At 48.0% G+C, this 23,088-nt stretch overlaps 1 protein-coding gene across 2 annotated transcripts in view; it reads left to right on the top strand.

Moving 5' to 3' along the window:
* Positions 1 to 23,088, top strand: part of Ksr2 (kinase suppressor of ras 2) — a 351,718-nt gene that overhangs the window by 69,195 nt on the left and 259,435 nt on the right. For both annotated transcript variants that reach the window (XM_057764873.1, XM_057764872.1), the window contains exons 2-3: positions 8,651 to 8,791; positions 12,753 to 12,903. In XM_057764873.1, coding sequence (XP_057620856.1) covers positions 8,651 to 8,791; positions 12,753 to 12,903 — 292 coding nt within the window. The remainder of the gene's footprint in view (positions 1 to 8,650; positions 8,792 to 12,752; positions 12,904 to 23,088) is intronic.

The raw sequence follows: 23,088 nt of genomic DNA on the forward strand, positions 1-23,088 counted from the left end.
GCTTGCCAAGGGGGCTGCCCTCTGAGTTCTGCCCCACCCTCTCTATTCCCATTCACATCGCACAGCACAGATGTTCCAGCAGGTTACGTTCCCAAGCCAGACTTAACAGCAGGGGGTACACATCACTAGGAGGAGGAAACTGAGAACAAACAACTCAGAGCAAGAATATCGACAAGGAACACCCATCAGCTCTCCACAGAGAGATCTGCACACCCTTCACACACCTCTGCAGGTGTGCTCTGTCCATCACACAGGGTTCCATGGTATGAGGATGGAACCCAGGACCTCACACAGGCTACACATGTGCTCCACTACTGACCCACACTTCAAGCTCCTCTTTAACTTCTTGTTTAAATTACATATTTTGACTATTTTATGTGTGTGGGTGTTTTGCCTGTGCACCATGCATGTGCAGTGCCCGGAGGGACCAGAAGGGGGCATCAGATCTCCCAGAACTAGAGTTACAGACAATGTGAGCCCTCATATGTATGCTGGGAATTGAACTCAGGTCCTCTGCAAGAGCAGACAGAGTTCTTAACCACTGAGCCATCTCTCCAGAGCAGAGTTCTTAAACACTGAACCACCTCTCCAGTCCCCAACTTTCACTGCTTTAAAATTGTTTTTTGAGTCAGAGTCTCATTAAGTTGCCCAAGCTGGCCTTGAACTCACTTTAAAAAAGACATACTTTTATTAGTATTAATTATATGTAGATGTGTGTCTGTATGTATGTATGTTAATTAATTAACCTGAATTTATTATTTATTAATGTGAATTTTATGTTAAATGCACAATATCTAAAACACACTCTGCTAGGCAGTGGTGGTCTCTGCCTTTGATCCCAGCACCTGGAAGGCAGAGGTAGACAGAGCTCTGTGAGTTTGAGGCTAGCCTGGTCTACATAGTAAGTTCTAGGACAGGCTAGGGTTATGTAGAGAGACCCTGTCTTGATAACCCCCTCTCAACCGTCCTCCCCAACCCCCTGACCCCTCACCAAGTGCTCAGTTTAATATATTAGCGGCCCACTTCAGTTCCCCCTTAAGTATTAGCGATGCATTTTAGACTCACAGAAGACTGCAACCTAGCTTTCCCTAGTTTAGCTGATCGACGGACTGATTTGTAGTGGGAAGCTGCGGGTCTCTTCCCACAGCCCAGCTCATGGCTGCCTGGCTAGCTTATGCCCCAAAATAATGACACACAAACTGTATTCTTTTAAACACTGCTTGGCCCATTATATCTAGCCTCTTCTTGGCTAATTCTCACGTAATAATTTAGCCCATTTCTAATAATCTGTGTAGCACCCCAAGGTGCGCTTACTGGGAAGATTCTAGCCTACGTCCATCCTGGGTTGGAGCTTCATCATGTCTGCCCCGGAGAGCAGAGCTATGGCATCTGAGCTCACTTCCTCTTCCTCCCAGCATTCTGTTCTGTTTTCTCCACCCACCTATGTTCTAACCTATGAGGGCCAAGCAGTTTCTTTATTATTTAACCAATGACCTTCCTCCATCATTTCCCCTTTTTCTGTTTAAACAAAAAAGGAAGGCTTTAACTTTAACATAGCAAAATTACATATAACAAAACAGTTATCAAGTAAGAATTACAGTTACAATATTTATATCTATTTTATCTTTATCATAACTAAGGAAAACTATAACTATCTATCTATTCTTAAACTCCATCAAAGACTCCAGAAGGATATAATATGACCCAAGTAAATGAGAAGTAAGCAACTTACAAAATTCTAGAAATTACAGAGACATCTCGCTGCCTGGACAGTCACCCAAAGTTCCTCTGTACCGTTGGGGCATCCATCTTTGGCCTACAGGCCCATAGTTTCCAGCAGACATTTCCATGAAGCAGGAAATTTCAAAGGCAGTTCAGTCACTATCTGAGCTATGTCCTGCAGAATGTCTCGCAGACTCTTTCATGAATCAGGAACCCTGAAAGATCATCTCACCTTTAGGCAAGTTCAGCAGTCCTCTCTCTGTGGGTTCTCTGTGTCCAGTTCATGCAATAGTCCAGGCAAGAGCATTTTCTTGCCCAAATGGCTATCAAACTCCATAAGGAGCCTCTTCGATGCCCATCTTCCTCTTGAAGTAGATTGGTGCTGCCAGGAGCAGAGTGTCTCATTGTCATGAAAAACCCTAAGTTATTAAAACATTTAAAATGCCATATTTTATAATCTTTGAAAGATATGAAGAATGCCTTTCTAAAATATATCTATGTACATCTAGAAAATCTAACTAACATGACGACAAGCTTGACTATTATTGATAATTATCCATTAACAACCTATATACATTGCATTTTTAAATGAACTACACAATCACAATACCTTAATCAATATCAGAAATACATATACATATAACAAAATTGACCTTAAAATCTATAGCAATGCAAATTATTCATACCTATATCATCTCCCCCTTTAAATGTAAAAGAACATTTATAAGCAATATTTGGGAACATGGACGCAGTTATTTCTCTCCAAACTGCTTCCTGAGGAATGGGGGCGCTGTTATTTAGGTTTTTTATGGGATAACCTGTCTGCTAGTTTCATCTCAGTTGGCAGTTGAGCGAAGCAATTTTTTGAGGGTGTTCACAGCCACCTTTCAGGAGGGCGTGGTCCATCATACCATATTGGGATAGAAGCAATACAAAGGGTCTCATCCTCTGTGAAAACAAAAGAAGAAACTCCTTTCCAAAGTATCATATCCTTAGATCCAAATTCTGAAGTCAAGGTATTTCCTAAATATCTATGTTGGATTAGTTCAGCAGCATTTATAAACAAGTATCTTTTAGCAGCTGATGTTTCTTCCTCAGCATTCAAACAATTCAAACAGAGCATAATAGCATATAGTATCAAGATTCTCATTGTATTTTCCATCTTTGTGCGGCTTTGTTTTAATCTCTATTTCGTTTATTTTTACTTATATTTTATATTCTCTGTATATATTTGTCCTGGAATAACTCTGTAGACCAGACTGTCCTTGAACTCTCAGAGATCCTTCTGTGTCTGCCTCCCAGGCATTGGGATTAAAAGCGTGTGCTACCACACCTTGAAGTCCCAGAGGTCAATCTCCCTCTGCCTCCCAAGTCTTGGGATTAAAGGTTTGTACTACCACACCCAACTACTTTCTTTCTTCCTTATTTTTGTTTTTACTTTAAGAACTTTAACTTTTAGCCTGCATATATTTTTAACACACTGTAAATCATTTAGAAGTTTTCTTTGTTTTTGATGCTCTCTTTACTGTATCTCTCTCTCTGTTTTTCTGACCACATGAGTCTTCAGTTTACCAAGCATTATCTTAGTAGGACTAAAGCCATGACTTTGCCGGCTAGATCCAGCCCATTCCTTAGCTTTCTGTCATTCCAACCTTGTGGCTGAGGTACCGGCCCGAGCCGCGTTCAGTGACACAAGTCTACAGTGTTTCAAGGTCCTTGCCAACAAACAAGCGACAACTCTCAAATGCTCTCTCTGTAGCTGACCTCCTGCCTCAAAGAGTCAGAGTTTGTCCTGGGAGGACGGCCCAGAAAACTGGCATTTTAAATCAGCACAGCTTTTTTCCTACTACGGCTGAAAATAAACAAGCATGCAGTCAGCTTTTATCAATACCATTTAAGTGTTTCGTGGCAGGACCTCTTAATGAGCTGCAGGGTTTTGCAGCTAAAGCTGAGTCAGGAAGCCTCTCTTAGATGAGAGCGCTTGCTTGCCTCTAGCAGGCAGAGCAGACCCAAGAAATTGCTGCTACCAAGAAAACATGCTTTACTCTCTTCTTTCCCAAGCTTTCTCAGGCTTTCTGTGGATTCAGTTGTCCACATGTTGGGGGCCATTCTGTAGTGGGAGCTGCGGGTCTCTTCCCACAGCCCGGCTCATGGCTGCCTGGCTAGCTTATGCCCCAAAATAACGACACACAAACTGTATTCTTTTAAACACTGCTTGGCCCATTATATCTAGCCTCTTCTTGGCTAATTCTCACGTAATAATTTAGCCCATTTCTAATAATCTGTGTAGCACCCCAAGGTGCGCTTACTGGGAAGATTCTAGCCTACGTCCATCCTGGGTTGGAGCTTCATCTTGTCTGCCCCGGAGAGCAGAGCTATGGCATCTGAGCTCACTTCCTCTTCCTCCCAGCATTCTGTTCTGTTTTCTCCACCCACCTATGTTCTAACCTATGAGGGCCAAGCAGTTTCTTTATTATTTAACCAATGACCTTCCTCCATCACTGATTGGTTTTTACGGTGCCAGCAGTCAGCCCAAAGACCTTTCTTTCACATGCTGGGCAGCATAGCCAGCACCCTCTGACCCATCTGTGGTTTTATTTCTTTGAAACAAGGAATCTCACTATATATCCCAGACTGGTTTCAAATGCCTGGCGTCTAACAATCCTCCTGCCTCAGCCTCCTGAGTGGAAGGGACGAGAGGAGTCCACCACTACCCTCGGGCTCAGTTTAGTAGATTTCTCCTCAACCAATACAATTGTGTGTCACAGAAAACATTTTATATTGTTTTAGTTTTTAAATTTCAACCAAATTCATTTATATGAAGCAAAACAAAACACAAATCTGTTCCCGAGTTGAACGAGCCACACCAATGTCCTCTTTGTCACCTTCCCTCTGGACATTTGACGTGGACTGATTGCTTACACTGGCTGCAGTGATGCCTCTCTCCTCTGCTTCTGAAAGTCTAGAATTAACCTTAGACTTTGAGAACACACCTACAAGTCAGAGATTAAAGGCAAGAGCAAGCGCCTATTGCTCAGAGCCACACTCTGCCCTGCCCTGCCTTGCACGTAGCACCTTTAAGGTTCAATACAGCTGGTGAAATCTTGCTCAAACACTTGCAGTCTTGCAGTAAAACTTGGTGAGAATTTTACCCATGTGGTGGTTCCTCTTGAAAACTGCTTGGCTCCTCACCAACCCTGGCCCTGCACTACTCTGGGAAAGCTTAGCAAGATTGGGAAACCTAGCTGGTGTCTCCAAATGATGATGGTCCCTCAGTCAGTCTGGCTTGGTGTCTCCAGCCATCACTGTTGGGGTTTGTGGTGATTTGAATATAATTGGCTTCCATAAGCTCCTAGGGAGTGGTAGGCATGGCCTTGTTGGAAGTGTGTCACTGCAGAGGCGGGCTTTGAGATTTCATATAGGCTCAAGCCACACTCAGTGTCTCAGTCCACTTCCTGTCACCTGCGCAGGATGTAGGACTCTCAGCTACCTCTCCAGCACCTTGTCCTTGCCTGCATGCCACCATGTCCCACCATATGATAATGGATTAAATCTCTGAACTGTTAGCCACCCAAATAAATTTTTTTGTAAGAGTTGCTGTAGTCATGGTGTCTCTTCACAGCATTAGAAACCTCAACTAAGAAAAAGTTTGAATTTTGACTTCCCCTAGGTCATGTATGCAAGTCCAAGCCCTAGTCATTTTATTTATTTTGTGTGTGTGTGTGTGTGTGTGCACGCATGCATACATGGCATGTAACATGTGGAGGTCAGAGAGCAACCCAAAAAAGTCAGTTCTCTCCTTCTACTGTATGGGTCCACTGGGGGTTGAGTTCAGGTCATCAGGCTTGGTGGCAAGCACCTTTGTTTGCTGGGCTACCTTGCTGGCTCTCATTTTTTAAAACATCTCTTAAAGAGCTTTATTTAATTATTGAAAAGATGCAAACACTGTGTTTGAAGAAACAGACCTACATCTTGTTGTTTGGTGCTGTTGGGTACCCCCCTGAGAAACTCAGTCTTACTCTCTCATAGACTGCCTCTGCTTGGCATTATGGGATTGCAACCCCACTTTCCTTCTTTTCTCTCTCCCTCCCTACTTCCTAATAGGTTTTCTGTACCCCAATAATAGGTTTCTCCACTGATACAGTAAGCCAGATCAAGTTGAATTAAAAAGTAAAAGACCAGGTTTAGTCTGAGCAAGGTGACTCCTGCAGCCCCCAGAGATTGAGGAGGGAGAAGGCACGGAAAAAAAAAAAATCATGTGATCAAACTAAAGGAGCTTAAATACCCTGTAGGCACAGAGTGATGACGCCTCTGCACAAGCTGGGTTTGTGTCCAGTCATGATGCTTTAGGAGGGGACTGGGCAGCTGGCAGCTTCAGTCAGGGGTGTGGAAGTTGACTTTTTGGTGGTTTTTCTGAGAGGGTGGGGTTTGGAGAGGCAGGAATGGGGCTTTCAAGGGGTGAGCTGTTCCAGCAAAACACTTCTCTTTCCTTGTAGATGACGCTTTACTTTTGCTTATGAGTGTTTGTCTGTGTGTATGCATATGCACCAGAAAAACGTGTCAAATCCCCTGGAACTGGAGTTACAGATGGTGGTGAGCTGCCATGTGGGTGCTGGACACCAAACCCAGGTTCTCCAAAAGAGCAATACCCCCTCTTAAGTGCTAAGCCATTGTTCCCGTCCCCTGTATTGCCTTTCTTTGGTTAGTGTTGTTCATTTGTACAGAACTAGCCATGAACAAAACAAAGCACTGTTCCTTTCGCATGTCCTGGCATCTGTCCAGGAACGTGGGCCAGGTCTCCTTTAAAAAAGCATTGGAAAGCTCACGGAGACTTGTGTGTGACTTGCCAATCCAACAACAGAATGTAAATGTCCTTTCTCCCCACTCTTTTTCCTGCTTCCATTCTCCTCATCCCCAGAGGGTCAAGGATCCTTCCAGAAAGAGGCTGTGTGTTTATAAAGAAATACATGGACACATTTGGCTGGGGAGTGAGAGATTCTGTTTGTCAGGACATCTCCAAAGCCACCGTCTGCTCAGCAGAGCACAGCTTGTCATTTTATCTGGCAGCGGTGTGAACAGGGCTTCTGGATGTTATTTGATGGGGTTGTGAACAGGGCTTCTAGGACCTTCTCACCAGAGAGATAGTTATGTAACAAGGTCTATGCAGGTGTAACTACGCTAATATTACTGATGGTAAACCATAATGAAGCTTATTTCAGAGCGATTACATATATAGAGAGATGATATCACCATGTGTTAAATAGGAGAGAAGCAATTGTATGAATGAGATGGGTGTGCTTATTTATTTTTATGTAAACAACTAAAACTTGACAATATTTGACACTGCAGTGTGCAGGACGTCTGACCATTTCTTAACGCCCATTGATGGTTTGATCTTAGAATCGTCAGTGCCGAGGGTATTGCTTTGCATAAGAACAGAGAACAACATGGTGGAAATGTGTTGAGCCACACCTCAGGAATCATTGGAAATTTGGTCCTAGTCCTAAGACAGAATTTATTTCATGATTTTAAAAAATAAAACCCAAGTCAACTTTTTTTTTTAATTTTTGTTTTTATCTAGCCTTCTAACACAGTGTGGGCCACACCTACAACAGTTTGACACTTACACATTGAGAGGAATGAGAGGGAAACACTGCGAGTCTCTGTTTTCTGCAATGGAGCCTTGATGCGTCTCTGAGAGCAGAACACTGCTGCCGTTCCCGACCCACAGTGGTCTCGGTGGGAGCCGAGGTGCTGCCACAGGGGTCACTGCTATTGGGTGGTGTGACAGCACTTTGGAGGACAGTGCATTCGTGTGTTCGGAACAAACAGTGACGTCACCAGAGGTGACAAGCATTGCCGGGAGCACCTCAGAGTCTTGTGTGTTTGATTGATCTGGAGTTAGTTTTTGGTTATTGCACATTCAGAGATCTTTGCTGTCCCCCAAACTTCCTGGACCCTGCGTTTAGTTACGTATGGACTCGCAGCTTAAGGAGCTGGGGTGTAGAGTTCCTTTTGTGGCTGCTGCATGGCATAAATCGTGAGTTTCTGATAGGTGGATTCTCAGGGTGTTGACAACCCTTTGCTCTTGTAAACAGAAGTGTTAAAAAAAAAATCCTTGGACACAGTTACTTTCCCAAGATGGTTGCTATAAAATGAGTTTCTAGGCTGGGCGGTGGTGGTGCACGCCTTTAATCCCAGCACTCGGGAGGCAGAGGCAGGCGGATCTCTGTGAGTTTGAGGCCAGCCTGGTCTACAAGAGCTAATTCCAGGACAGCTAGGGTTATGACACAGAGAAACCCTGTCTCGAAAAACAAAAAACAAAAAACAAGAAGACCACAAAAAACAAACAAAAAAGAGTTTCTAGATATGGAATTGTTGGGTCAAGGGTCTATGTGATTACAATGTTGGTGGAGACCACCACAAAGAAGAGGTGACCCCCCCCCCCACCACAGCAAAATACCAAGGCCTACCCGTTCTCCCATCTTCACCAACACGGTGAGAATGCAGGAGGCATACTAGTTCACTCTGTGTTGCTGGAGCAAGGCATCAGTAGCTGGGTACTTTATAAAGAAAATAAGTGTATTTGGCTTATGATTCCGGCACCTGGAAGGTCCAGACCGCCTGTTGCTCTGTAACATGGTGGGGGAGAAAGGAGAGCTGGCTGCTTGCAGAGGGGACCATGCACAAGGGGTCTAGCCCCTTAACCAAGTGCTTCCAAGAGAACTACAGTAAACCCATCTAAGGGTGGTGCCTCCATCTTAGTCAGTCTTGTTCCACTGTAGACCAAGGTGCAAGGCTGGGTCTCACTGGCACAGAAACAGTCCTTGGAGCACAGGATTGGCTGGGTGCGTGATAGCCTGGCTTCTCACGCCTGCTCCCTGTGGCCAAGTCGCTGAGCCGTGTCCTTGTCTCTATGTCTCTGCAGAGCAAGCTGGTCAAGTACTTCAGCAGGCAGCTGTCCTGCAAGAAGAAGGTGGCCCTGCAGGAGCGCAATGCCGAACTGGACGGCTTCCCCCAGCTCCGCCACTGGTTCCGGATCGTGGACGTGCGCAAGGAAGTCCTGGAGGTGACCACAGGCTGTCCTGAACCCCTTGGCCCTCACTGGCTGGAGACCACCTTTGCTGCTTCCTAGATGGCAGGGCGTGGGTTATGCCCAGCACAGACCCAGGCACACAGCAGGCCCTCAGTATGCCAGACGAAGGCTTGCAGGATCTCAGAAGTTCCTGAGTGGGGCTGTTGAGGGCAAGGCTCTAAAGCCAGCATTTGTAGTTAGGGGTGTGGGGGTGGCCTAGAGTCAGGATTTTATTCAGATCTGCCACGAAATGGAGTCACCCTAAGCCACCATGTTGACCAGTGCTGCCCACTGACTTTTTGCTGTGGTGGGGGTATTTTGTTTGTGTTGTCTGATAGAGCAGCCATTTGGTCACTACAGCTCCTGGAGTGCTAGGATTAGTGTGGGGGACCAAGGATCCAGATTTTGAATTGTATTTGATGTAAATGACCGGCCATTGCTGCCATATTGGATTGTAGAGATTCAGGACACCAGCCTTTCCACGTGGGTCATGAGGCGGGAGGGTCGCTCAGTGGGTGAAGTGCCTGCCGTGCAAACACGGGGCCTGAGTCGAGTCCTCAGAACCCACGTGCAAAAGCTGCGTGTGAAGACATGTACTGGTAATGCCAGTGCTGCGGAGGCAGAAACAGGTGGATCTCTGGGGCACACACACACACACCAGCATGGCATGGATTTCTGCGCCCCTAGTTTCGCTTCCAGGATGCCCAGAATACCTAGGGCAGTGTGTTTCTTACAATAAATATTCTTAGGATGAATGAAAGGCCACATTTTAGTTTTCTTTCCAATTATTGTGATGAAAGCAACTTTTCTTTTTTTGAGGGGAGGACTGATTGATTGGCTCACAATTCCAGGCCACAGCCCATCACTGCAGGGCATCAGGAGTTGAGGTGATCGGTCATGCCCATTGTCAAGAGCAGAGAGAGAGAGAGATTGAATGCACGCTGGCTAGCACTCACCTTGCTCTCTCCTTTTCCATAGTCTGCAACCTTACGCCTAGGGAGTAGTGCCGCCCATAGTGGATGGGCCTTCTCACCTTAACTAACGTAACCGGGACAGTCCAATGTAGCCCTGTTCACAGGTCAACTTGATGTAGAAACTCCCTCCTTGAGACTCTCCTCCTAGTGACCCTAGATTGTGTCCAGGTGATAATTTAAACTAAGTATGATGATATAAATGATAGTTTAATTGTACAGCTTGCGGTACTTCTTAAAGGCTCCGGGATTATATAAATATTTGTGTACCTAGAGCCCCTCATGGGGCAGGTAAAGCAAAGTCATTCGTCTAGATAAGGGCTGAATAGCCGTGGTTTTCAAACCGTGTCTGATGGGCAGCCAGTCTTAGTTTGACTGACAAGATGTGATCTTATCTTATTTTGGCCCAACAACTTAAAACCTGTTTTCCAAAGACTAGAGATCTCTTGCTTCAAAGTCATGAGCACTAATTATACAGAGGGTAATCCTTTCCCGATGTGATGAACCACAGTTGGCAGCCCCTTTGGTCCCTGAGATTCCACCAGATCATCTCTTTGGGGCTCTTAGTCCACTAGAGAGGCATTCTGAGGCGGGTGTGGAGTGAAGGCTCCTTGCCTGCAGTTCACAGGCTTGTCCACCAGGGGCTGCTCTCACGAAGTAAAAGGGATATATGGAGCCAGCTATGAGACATGCCCTGTGTTCAAATGTTGCCTCCACCATGCTCTTGCTGTGTGACTTGGGCTAAAGGTTTAACTTATCTGTGCTTTAGCATCTGGGTCTGCAGGTGGCGGTAACAAATCACGTTTGCTGATGATACAGTGGAATGGTAGAGACCTTGCCTGGCATGTGTGAAAATCCAAGTCCAGCTTCCCCGGTAAAACAAACACGCACAAGACACATATACATGCACAGATGGACACATACACTCACATACATATCGCACACACATACACATCAGTGTGTACGCATTTATGTACACACATATCACACACACATTCACAATACACATCCACACTTATTCACGCACACTTCTGGACCTCCATTCACACTCAAAGGCACACATGTACACATGCAGATACATCTGCGTGCACACATATACTCACATACACTCACATACACACATATAATATATATACACACACCCTGTGCATACGTGTGCACACACACCACACACACATACATGTATACACACACACCTTCCCTTTCACATGATCTTTGTGGCATTACAGGAAATCCGTGTTGAGTACTTACTGTAAATCCGACCCCACCTGAGATTATGTCACCAGAACATACACAAGTTTTCTCTCTCTGGCCCAGGCTGCTCTGGCCTTCTTCATCTTTTCATGAATAGATGTGCGTGTGCTCCCTTATGAGCTTAAGCATCAGGGTAACACACACAGACACATGTACACACGTGCACACACGACACAGACACACGTACACACGTATGCACACACCCCTTCTAAATCATAGGGTTAAAATGTACAGTCGGCTCCCACAGCAAGGAGAGGGCTTTATCTTGTGCATCTGTGTTTGTTATCACTGACTGTCAACGTCACACAACTCAAAACGACCTGAAGTCAGCACTGAATAATCATCTTATTAGGACAGCCTGTGGTCCCATCAGGGAGAGATGTCTGATTGCTAACTGATGCAGGAGGGCCCAGCCCACTGTGGGCGGTACCATCTCTAGGCAGACCAGCCTGGGCTGTGTAAAGAGGCAGCACACGGTGCTCCTCAAGTCTGCACCAGGTTCCTGTCGTGTCCTGATTGTCTTCAGTGATGAACTATAGCCTGGAAGTGTAAGCCAAGTAAATCTTTCCTCCCAAGTTGCTATTGGTCAGAGTGTTTTATCAGTGCAGCTGGGGTCAACCTAGAATAGCATTGCTCTCTGAATGTTCAGCCTGCAGCCTCAACCCTGCCTCGTCCCGCTGACAGAGGTTTACCTGCTCCATGTTCCTGCCTAGGTGATTCAGTTTTTATCCCATCCCTGCCCTGACTTCACAGTCACTGTCTGGGCTCTGGCTCTTACACTGTAGCTCTTTTTGTGTGTGTGTGAAAAATGGAATTTATAGATTCTGCTTTATCTGACTCTGTATGTTGTTGCAGTACATAGTCATGGCCAGGAGAGGACAGACGGAGCCCACTCTATCACCCATGAATCACTATCCACAGATTTACAAGTCTTATCTAAATAATAACACACTATGCTCATGTAAAACCCTTCACTACTATTGGGTACTCTGAATGAACTTGAGGAGCTCGTTGGTAATGTTGCAGACTTATGTAGGATGTGGTTTAGGGAGGGGGCTGTTTGCAGGGCAGGGCAGGGGTCCCCTGTCCCACATCTTGTGAGCTGGAAATCCTGCTTCTCCCATCCTCAGCTCCCTTGTTCACACAGCTCCTTCCCCCTGGTTCCTACCATTTCTCAGTCTTACCACATAGCCTCATGGTGCTCAGTAATTGTCAAGATTCATTTCCAACCTCAGCCGCCCGTGGGACTGAGCTGCCTTCCTCTTAGGCTCTTAAAGTCCCCATATGACTCTTTGATCAGAAAGGAAGCTGAGAGTGGAGGGGGTTTTGTGTTTAACTGGCCTGTTCTGAGTCCACCCTGGATGAACAGAGCGGCCATCTATTCACAGAAGGCTGGAATGGGCTGGACTGCAGGTGTGGACCGTTGCTCACATACTGAGTGTGCACCTGCACTCAGCACCTCCATTTTATAAGTGACGAGCAAGGCCTAGAGAGGTTAAGTTACCCATCCAAGTGCATGGGAGACTAAACCCCAAATCCAACCCAGTGTTTACATAATACAGTGCCTCTTATTGGGCACCTGCAGAGGGCAGTGTGAGAGAGCTATCCTGTTTCCCTCTGCAGTTCTCCCGAGTGCCACAAGAGGGTGGTATGGAGATACACAATGCCATTCTGTCTGCCCAGGCACTTGGGTTCCAGGTCCAGCTGACTGCCTTTGTCCCCTTCTCTAGGAGATCTCCCCTGACCAGCTGAGCCTGGAGGACCTTCTAGAAATGACAGATGAACAGGTGTGTGAGACGGTGGAGAAGTACGGAGCCAACCGTGAGGAGTGTGCCCGGCTCAACGCCTCCCTGTCCTGTCTCAGGAATGTGCACACATCAGGTGAGCATGAGCAGTCCAGGAGGTCAGGACTATCCCCAGCTGGTCGGCACGGTCCTTCAAGCTTCCTGTGCAGGTCGGCACATAAGAGGGTGGACCCTGAAAAGCCAGCTCGAGCAGAGATTTGGAAGCAGGCAGGATTTGAATGCCACCCTGCAGAGGATGGCTCACTATGGGTCCTGGGTTTTTAGGGTCCTGATGTGGGAACCTTGGGAGATCAGGGTCTCTTCCAAACCTCAGACACTGGGAAGTGGCTTTGTGTTCTGAGTAGTAGTTCTGCTCATTTCTGTGCAAAAACACTATGCATTCTTTGTGAGAGAAAGAAGATTGTAACTGCCCAGACCCTGACCCCCAGGGAACTGCAGTTTTTATTTTACTGTATTTTCTACAGCAATCCTTCCATGCCTACCATTATATTCTCCCATTCTCCCCTTCCTTTCTTCCTTCCTTCTTTCCTTCCTTCCTCCTCCTCCTCTTTTTCTTCTCCCTCCCCCCTCATTTTTCCAAAGCACTGGTAAGATTATTTAGACATATGATTTTAAAATTCTTTTTCTCCTAAGAAAAATTCTGTGGCTTTGTTTTATTAATAATTTGCAATCTAAATTTGTCATCGTTTTTTCCTGTGTCGTTCCAATTAGTCGCTCAAAATTGTGATGCAGGGCTGGGGGTATAGTTCAGTTAGTTGGTAGAGTGTTTGTGGGGCACACACAAGGCTCTGGGTTTGATCCCCAGCACCTTGTTAATGGAGTGTGGTGGTAAAGGATTATAAGCCAGGCATTTGGGAGGCAGAAACCAGAGGATCATCCTTGGTTACAGAGAGAGTTTGAAGCCAATGTGGAACACGGAGACTCTGTCTCAAAAGAAAAAGCACGAAAACCCACTGAGTTTATTAGTGGAGTATTAACAGTAGGCTGCTGAAGCTTCCCTACACCCCTGGGCTCTCTGCGAACTGTTGCAAAGACCAGCACTGCCGTTCCAGTTCTCACCACAAGGTGGCGCTGTCGACCGCAGGTCTGGCACAATCTGGCAGCTGTTAATTCTTACTGTGGTTAGAAAACACACAAATCAGCAATTACGATTTACAGAGTGACTGTTACTAGGCCATCAGGGTGGGGGACCCGGCAGTAAACCAGACAGAACCGGTTTCCAGTTCATCTCAACAACCATGTTAAGAAAAAGCTAGTTGTGGAGGTTTGTGGTTCCAGTGAGGCACACTGGTCAGCCAGCCTGGCCCACGCAGCCAGTTCCAGTTGAGTGAGAGACACAGTCTCAAACAATAACAAAACAAACAAAACAAAACAAAAAACCTGAGGTAGACAGCGCCACAGGAAAGCTGTGGTCAACACTGGTCTCCACATGAGTGTGCAAACATGTGTATGTGTATCCTCCTACCAAATTGTGCCAAATCACCATGTGAACCCAGGAATACCTTCGTGCCCAGGAAACATGTTTCCTGCTCATCTGTGGCTGTGTTCTAACAGCCCTCCATACGTGTAGAGCACATTCTGCACACAGCTGAGGTGTGTTTCCTGACACATGACCCAGCCTGGCAGGCACACGGGGAGACAGACATGTCAGATTCGTTCCCCTTGCATCTGTAGCGTCGCCATTTGTATGTGTGTGGTGCTGGCGACTGGACCCAGAGCCTTGACCCTGCAGGCATGCGCTCTACCACAGTCACATCCCGACTGTATCCCTTATGCTATGTCAAATGCTGGCCATGACCCTTTGCTCACACTTGTCGCTTAGGGTTGTGAGCTATGCCCATCTATGCTTTGAGGGAGAGCTGAGGGGTCAAGAGGACTTACGCTCTTTCAGAGGATCCGGGTTTGAGGGTGAGCTCCTCCGGGGGATCTGACGCCCTCCTCAGATATGTAACATGTTCCTTCAGATATGTAACATGTACTCATGACGTTCCTTCAGATATGTAACATGTACTCATGCACGAGCACGTGTGCGCACGCGCACACACACGTACATGGGCATGTACACACAAAAATATACATACACAAAAAAACAGACATGTCCATGGGTGCCCATGCACACAGACACAGACACACACATTTTACACATTTAGTCCCAGAATTTGAGAGGATGAGGCAGATGGATCTCTGTGAGTTTGAGATCCGCCTACTCTGCATAGCAAGTTCAGGGTAGCTAGGGCTACACAGGTGAGACCCTATCTTAAAAAATTAAACCAGCCAGGCAGTGGTTAATCCTAGCACTTGGGAGGCAAGGGCAGGTGGATCTTTGTGTGTTCAAGGCCAGCCTGGTCTACAAATTAGGACAGCCAGAGCTAGAACTACACAGAGAAACTATCTCGGGTGTGTGTGTGTGTGTGTGTGTGTGTGGTGGTAACCAAAACAACAACAACAAAAACCAAAACTAAACCAACCAAACAACAAAATTAATATTTTAAAAAATCATTTATTTAATGTACGTTGGTGGTTTGCCTGCCTGCATGTCTATGTGAGGGTGTCAGATCCCCTGGAACTGGAGGTACAGACAGTTGTGAGCTGCTGTGTGGGTGCTGGGGATTGAACCCGGATCCTCTGCAAGAACAGCCAGTGTTCTTAACCTCCGAGTCACCTCTCTAGTCCCCAAAATAAATTTTAGAAAAAGGAAAAAACCTCTCACATCAAGTGTTTCTGAAGTTTCCATGACAACAGCATATGCTATGTCCTGCTTCTTGTGACGGCCACTGAGCTGGGTTCTGGACAGCACTGGGTATGAGCTGCTCTGCCCAGCTCTTGTGACACACGGGACCAAGGCCAGTGGTGCTCAGACCTCTTGGGGAACAATGCCCACCGGCCCCCCACCCCTTCTGTGGTACCCACAGGTGGCTGTGTCACCACGTTGTATTTTTTGCCTTTCATTGGGTGCTCCTTTTCCATAGACTGTGCACCTACCTCTGTTTTCTGTGTGCTCCCAGGGTAAAGGTTGATATCTGGTACACAGAGATGAAAAATCATTTGAGGCCCCCTTCCCTTTGCCTGCCCATGAAAATCCAGCCGTGGCTTGATTTTCCAGGGACCGAGGACATCTAAGGATTTGGCTTCTGCATGGACTGCGTTCTCATGTTCTTTTCCAGCCCTAACATGCATATTTTAGATTTCTTTATTTGTGTATATGTTTGTACATGTGAATGCATGGTCTATGCACATCTGTGTGTGTGGATGTGTCCACTTGGGTGGAGCACAGAAGGGCGCCCGCCCCAGTGCACCCCTGAGGCAAGGCCTCTCCAATAGGAGGCAGCAAGATTCAGCAATCCCGTCTCCACGCTCCTCAGGGTTGGGGTTCTAGGCTTGTGCTGGATGCCTGGTTTATATCTGTGAGCTTGGATCTGACCTCCAGTGCTGACTGCATGGCCAGCAGTCTGTGCCGAGCCATCTCTGCGGACCCTAAAAGCTCGATGACCCACTAATTCTGCAGCACCCCAAAGGAAGTGTGGGTGTCCCATCTCACACTTGCCCCTCTGTCCAGAACTCCCTGCCGCTCCCCATTCATATCCTCAGACCCAAAGTCTGGCCTCCAGAGGGTTTTTCTTCCTGGACCCCACAAACTGACCTGAGCTGACTCCTGACCCTTGACCCCTAAGAATGTCACATACATCCATTGACCCCCAACGGCTGTGCCATAGAGTCCCTCCCCACCTCTCCTTCTGCCTCTCACCCTAGTCTTGTCCTGGTGAATTTTACCCTAGCTACAATGAACTTCTTGGTTTCCCGTTAGTATGGCTGACTGGATTCTGCCGTGAGGCTCTGCCCCTCTGTAAATGAATGAACACATGCTTCCGTCACGCATGCCTCACGGCTACTGTTTTCTCATCTGGCGCCCTCATTGGAGCAGCGCTGTCCTGTAGACACAGCTGCTGCCCCTGGCTCTTGGTCCTCAGCATCCTGACCAGGCTGAATCAATTCTTTAATGTGGGAGAAATTGCAGGGAAGAGCTGCATGCTGTGCCTGCCATAGATAACCACCAGGGGGCAGCAGAGAGCCAGCCACTATGATTCCTTCCCATTTTCAAGGCCTTGCAAAATTGTAACTAGTTAAAGAGTCTGTGTCTCCCCTCCAGACTCTTCCATCCCAGTGACTGCAAAGCCCCAGAGGGAGCAGTCTGGCCCTCATGCTCTTTTCTCCTGCTGGGGGATCAACCCGGGGTTGAAACTAAAGGACGATCCCCCATTCAACACGCAAGGGCCCCTCAAGCCAGGGCAGCTTAACCCAGTAGATCTGGGGCGGCTCAAAGAACTCATCAGAGAGCGTTAGCACGTGCTATTTGCACCGTGGAGATGGGTGCGGAGGGGTCTGTGGTTATGTTTTCTGTGGGCCGAGGACAGCAGCAGCAGCAGCATGCACAGTGCGTGGTGTGGCCGGATGGTGGTTGGTTGTACCTGGCTGGAAAAGCCCAGCAGGCCATGGGGGTGACACGACCTTTGGAACAGGTGGTGGCGGCGGCTGTCACACGAACAGGGGTCATGGTGTGCCACCAGCCACCTTGCTTTCTCTTTCTCCCTTTCTAACTTCTTGTTCCTTCAGGGATTTTTTTCTTTTAATTTTTGTAATAAGGTCATAAGTAGCCTAGGCTGTCCTCAGACTTAACTATGTAGCTCAGGCTGATCCCCCTGTCTCCACTTGCCAGGTGCTGAGGCTGCAGATGTATGTCCACACCTGGCTTAGTAGCCTGCTTCCTTTCTTTTGTTTGTCTGTCCATCTGTCTGTCTGTGTGTGTTTCTCTCTTCCACTCCTGGGGACCTAGCTCAGGCCTTGAGTCTGCTGGACAAGAGCTGTGGCTGTAGCTGGCTTCTCTGTCTCGGTCTTTAATCGTGTTCTGGGAGGCAGAGTCTAGAACCTGACAGATTTGGCTTGGGATTCTGCTGTGGCTTTGGGTGTGGTTGCCGTGGTGCTGAGCTGAGGAGAGGTGATGGGCATCTCCACACTGCGGCTGTGATGAGTGAGGGTGATGTTCAGTGATGCAGGCAGAGTGCAAGGCCCGCCCTGAGCTAGGTACGTGCTGCTCTAGTGAGCCCTTATCGTCAGCATAGCTTTACCACCATCATCACGCGGGCACAGCCCCTCCTATCCTAACATCACCGCCATCACCATCACCACCACCATCACCACCACCATCATCACCGTCACTTCCACCATCACCACCACCGTCACTGTCACCATCATTCCCATCAACATCATTACCACCATTGCATTGTCATACCCATGCCTAGCCTAACACCACCACCACCACCATCACCGTTATCTTCTGTCCTTCTTCTGCCTTCCACTTACCTTTCTCCACTTCCTCCCACACTTGTATCTTTTTTGTCTGGGGGGGGGGCAGTTTGTTCGTTCCTTCGGCTGTAACAGAACACCTTATACTGGGTGTTTATAATAACAGAAATGTATCACGTGCAGCTCTGAAGACCCAGACATTGACAGCCAGTGCACTGCTGTGTGGAGAGGGCCAGCTGTAGGTGACACCTTGTGTGTGCCGCCCAATAGAAGGCCCCCGAAGCCTTCTTTCCCGGGGCATGCAGGGCTTGTTCACTGCCTGCCTTCCTCCTTACATAGTCCAAGTGCTCGCTCTGCCTGTCTGACCTCCAGGCTGGTGGCTCTTCTCAGGGGCCTGGGCTTGAGTGACTCTCAGGGCAGTTATGGGGATATGCAGGCCAGTGTGGTGGGAGGGAGGGTGGGGAACCCTAGGCATGCTAAGGATTTTTGGAGTTGTTGGGGGTAAGTGGTTGGTGCCCTCCAGACAGAGGCCACCGTAAAAGGCTCACTTTGAATAGTAGGTAGTCACATGACCCCTCAGACAGATGTGGTGGCTGTAGCACAGGGCAATGGCCCAGAGTAAGGTGTTCACCTCCTTCCTGAGACTGGGGATCAATGCAGGGAGAGGGTCGGAGCAGGGTGCTGCTCCCAAGGTCTTTGCTGGGCTGTTTGGTCCCCGTGCCCCTTCTGAGTATCGGGTGGGGAGAGAGCTGGCAGCCAGGAGCAGGAAGCAGAGAGGCCCTGAAATAGACCAGCCTCAGATGCTCCGTGGCTTCTTACCAGTTGGGCTTTGAATGGAGCCCCCAGAAGCCGCCTGCAGTGCCACTCTCTCCTTCTGACTAGAACAAAGTGGGTCCTGATTGCTCTATTGTGCAACTTGCCTCAGACTTGGAGAAAGCTGGAGGGAGAACAGCTCCCTTCCCAGAGGAGCTCACAGCGTGTGCCAACGTGACGCCATGTCCTCTTTCCACGGCTGCTCTCAGGGGTCCCTCCCACACATGTAGCACCCCTCGGGATACACACACACGTGACAGAAGCCTACCACAGATGCACTTCTGTTCCATGGCTCACCACTCACCCTGTAACGACCCACAAGACTTCCTCAGCTTCTTCAGTGCTGGGGACCAGGCTCACAATGATAGGGAACCTTGGTCCCTGGGGACCTGTGTTCCTAAGATGTCTACTAATGCAGGCTCTAGGCTCCTCCATCAAGGAAAGTTTCAGTTGGAGATTATTTCTTCATTTCCATTGACCCATTGCCATAGTGGCTAGTGACTACCCTTTTGGCCCAGTATGCTTCTAGAACTTTCCTTGCATTGAAAAGTTTGCACACATACACGTGTAGTATGTGGTGCGTGTGCATGTACATGTGTATATACTCATGCATGAGGAAGCAAGAGACAGCCTCAAATGCTATGTCTCATACAACATCTGTCTTACTTGAGACAGGTTCCCAGCTGGACTGGGTGTGGCAGTTTGGCTGGGCTGGTTGGCCAGTGAGCCACGGGATCCACCTGTCTCTGCTGCCCAGTGCTCGTATTTCACATGTGGACTTAAAAATATTTATTTATTTATTTTTCATGAGTATGGATATTTTGCCTGCATCAGTCTGTGCCCATTGTGAATGCAGTACCTGTGGAGGCCACAGGAGGGTGTTGGGTTCTGGGACTGGAGTCACAGACAGTTGTGAGCCAATGTGTAGGTGCTGGGAACCAAACCCCGGTTTTCTGGAGGAGCAGCCAGTGCTCAACCCTCAATCTTCTAGCTTCATGTAAGGACTTTTTAAAATAAATTTATTTATTTATTTGAGATGGGTTTCTTTGTGTAGCCCTGGCTGTCCTGGAACTCACTGTGTAGATCAGGCTGGCCTTGAACTCACAGAGCTCTGCCTGCCTCTGCCTCCCAAGTGCTGGGATTAAAGGCATGGACTACTATGCCTGTCTCGGAAAAAACTTTTAAAATTTGGTGCTGGGGATGAAGCTCAAGTCCTTGGGCTTCAAAGGCAAGTACAGTCCCAACTGCAATTTCTCCTTAGCTCATTCTAGATGGTCTCATTGGCCAGATGTTTGGGAGATATCACAGATAATATCAGATAGAGAGAAATATTCAGAGGAAGCTTCATGTGTTTTACACTGACGGTGAGCAGGGCCTTCATGTGGCCTGCACTGATGGTGACAGAAACCTTTATGTGGCCTGCACTGATGGTGACCAGAAGCCTTCAGTGGCCTGCACTGATGGTGACCAGAAGCCTTCATGTGGCCTGCACTGATGGTGACCAAGGGCCTCCAGTTAACCGTCACTGTCTTTGTGGGTCTCATGAAGAATGTCTGGCCTGAGGTCACCACTATGAGGACATGTCATAAGGACCTTGTTTCGGGAAGGGTTGGGAGGATATACGGGGTCAGCACCTCAGGGTCATGCCTTCTTTTGGTCTAAACACATGTGCCCCCCCCATCACTCAGGAATCCCTTCATTTTCTACAAACTATTTAATGTAGGAACAAAAATACTGAATGAACTAACAAGTCAGTGAACTGACCCAGTTCCACCACGGAGCCTTCCCCTGGAGGGGCAGCGGGAGGTAGGAGCTGTTTGTGAGCTTTTCCTGGGAGAGAAGTGAGGAAAAGCCTTTGTGGCCTGAGTGTTGGTGATGGGAGAAATGACAATGACAGCAGGTGAGTGAGCTCGTCCTCTCTGCTGGGCCATCTCAGGCCACTATTGGCTTTTAAAATGAGGTTTTATTAGCATGTTGCCACCCCTATTTGTTTGTATGTTGTCTAAGGCTACCTCTACTGTAGCCCGGACCATCCTCTAACTCTCAATTCCCGAGTGCTGGACCCACAGCCACGCCCCCACAGCCACGCTCCCACAACCACGCCCCATAGCTGTGCCCCAAGAACGCTCCCACAACCACGCCCACAACCACACCCCCAAGAACACTCCCACAACCACGCCCCAAGGCACGCTCCTATAACCACGGCCATACAGCCACGCCCCCCACAGGCATACACGCAGGTCCCCCACAGATCTGGCTACTATGTTTTAACACTTAACAGCAGAAGTGTGCCGCCTGGCGGGTACTGTACCCACAAAGCCTGAGATATTTACTATCTGGCACTTCAGAAGAAACAGTTGTTAACCTTAAAAAAGACCAAGTATGCGAGAAAAAAAAGCGTTAAATAAAACACACACGGCTCTAAATCAGGAGAGGTTTGGGGGGGGGGATGTGGAAAAGAACTTCCTTTAGGGGAGGGGCCTAGGGAGGTGTTGAGGGAAAGAACTCTGTGGGCTGTGGTGTGTAGACTGTTTCGTGCACACAGTGCAGTGCTTGTGTGGGGCTGGCGTTCGCCGGGGACTTAAGATAGTTAAATGCTCAAGGAGGGCAGAAGTGGGGGGCAGCGGGAGACTTAAGATAGTTAAATGCTCAAGGAGGGCAGAAGTGGTGGGGGGCATGCCCAGTACCCAACAGAGGGTCCATGTAAATCTCACCCTGCCTTAATTAGGGTCACTACTGCTGTGATGAACACCATGACCAGAGCATCTTGGGGAGGAAAAGGTTCATCGGGCTTACACTTCCACACTGTAGTCCATCACTGAAGGAAGTCAGGACAGAAACTCAAGCAGGGCAGGAACCTGGAGGCAGGAGCTCATGCAGAGACCATGGAGGGTGCTGCTTACTGGCTTGCTCCCCATGGCTGCTTTCTTATAGTACCTAGGACCAGCAGCCCAGGAATGGCACCACTCAATGGACTGGACCCTCTCCCATTGATCACTAATTAAGAAAATGCCCCCACAGACTTGAGTACAGCCTGATCTTATAGAGTTATTTCCTTAATGAGGTTCCTTCTCAGATGACTGTAGCTTGTGTCAAGTTGAGATAAAACTAGCCAGCACACACCCCAAACTAGCTAGCAATACCCCAAACTAGTCAGCAACACCCCAAAGCAGGTGCCCCCGTGAATTAGTTGTCTGTGACTCTCTAGACAGAGTTCTCTAGCACATCAGCTCTGGAGTGTGGGGGACACAGGTACCATGTGAACGGAACTTTCTGATGGCATTCCTACTTGGGAGTCCCTGGTTATCCTTGGGCAATTGTATGCTGCATCCCAAAGGGGTTCTGGAATATGGGACCACCTCACACCCCTAAAGAAGCCTGAAACTGCCTCTTCTTCCAAGAACAGAGAGAAGCTGTTGTGTTGGCACACGGTGAGGGGCAGGTACCTCTTATCTCCACACCAGCCCTGCCCTTGGGAATAGGGCTCAGTTTAGTGCCACTATTCAATCCTTTCCTTTCTTTGGAACTTGTTTGGCCCTGCTCTGTCTGTCACTTTGTGGAGAAGAAATGAGGAGTTGCTTTGCTTTGTGTCCGGATTCCAGGCCAATCTGTGAGATGCCCGGGTCTATCGGGTGTTGCCTATTAAGTGGTACCTTCCAAAGATCTTGTACTTAGGTCATTGTGGTGAGCTGGAGAACATCGAAGTGGCAGGCCTGTGTTTTTGCTTTAAGCCCTAGCAGGGTCAAATAACTCCGAGACCACTGACTTTCGTCACTGTGTTTGCTTGGACAGCCCACCGAGGTAGCCTTGTGATGGTGCAGTACCATGTGTGCCCACCAAGAGGCGCTGTCTAACAATTTTCCTTTGGCATGGATTTGGACTCCCTGGAAGAGATTCAGCAGTGTATGCAAACTGGAACCTGGGTTGAATCATCTGAAATTGGGGGAAACTGAGTCTTGGAGTGGGCACGGGTGGGGTGGAGCAGGTGGCTGGATCTAGACAGCAGGAAATTAATGTGGGTGTAATTCACAGACAGAGTTTCCTCATTGGCAGGCTGACACCCAGAAGTGGGTTGTGCAATTTGGTCTCTTCCTGGCTGGCCTTGGTCTGTGGGTGTCTGAGCAGGTTCACAGTTTCTGTCAGCTGT

Source organism: Chionomys nivalis, chromosome 3 (assembly GCF_950005125.1).
Source record: "Chionomys nivalis chromosome 3, mChiNiv1.1, whole genome shotgun sequence".
In the NCBI taxonomy this organism is placed as follows: Eukaryota; Metazoa; Chordata; class Mammalia; order Rodentia; family Cricetidae; genus Chionomys; species Chionomys nivalis.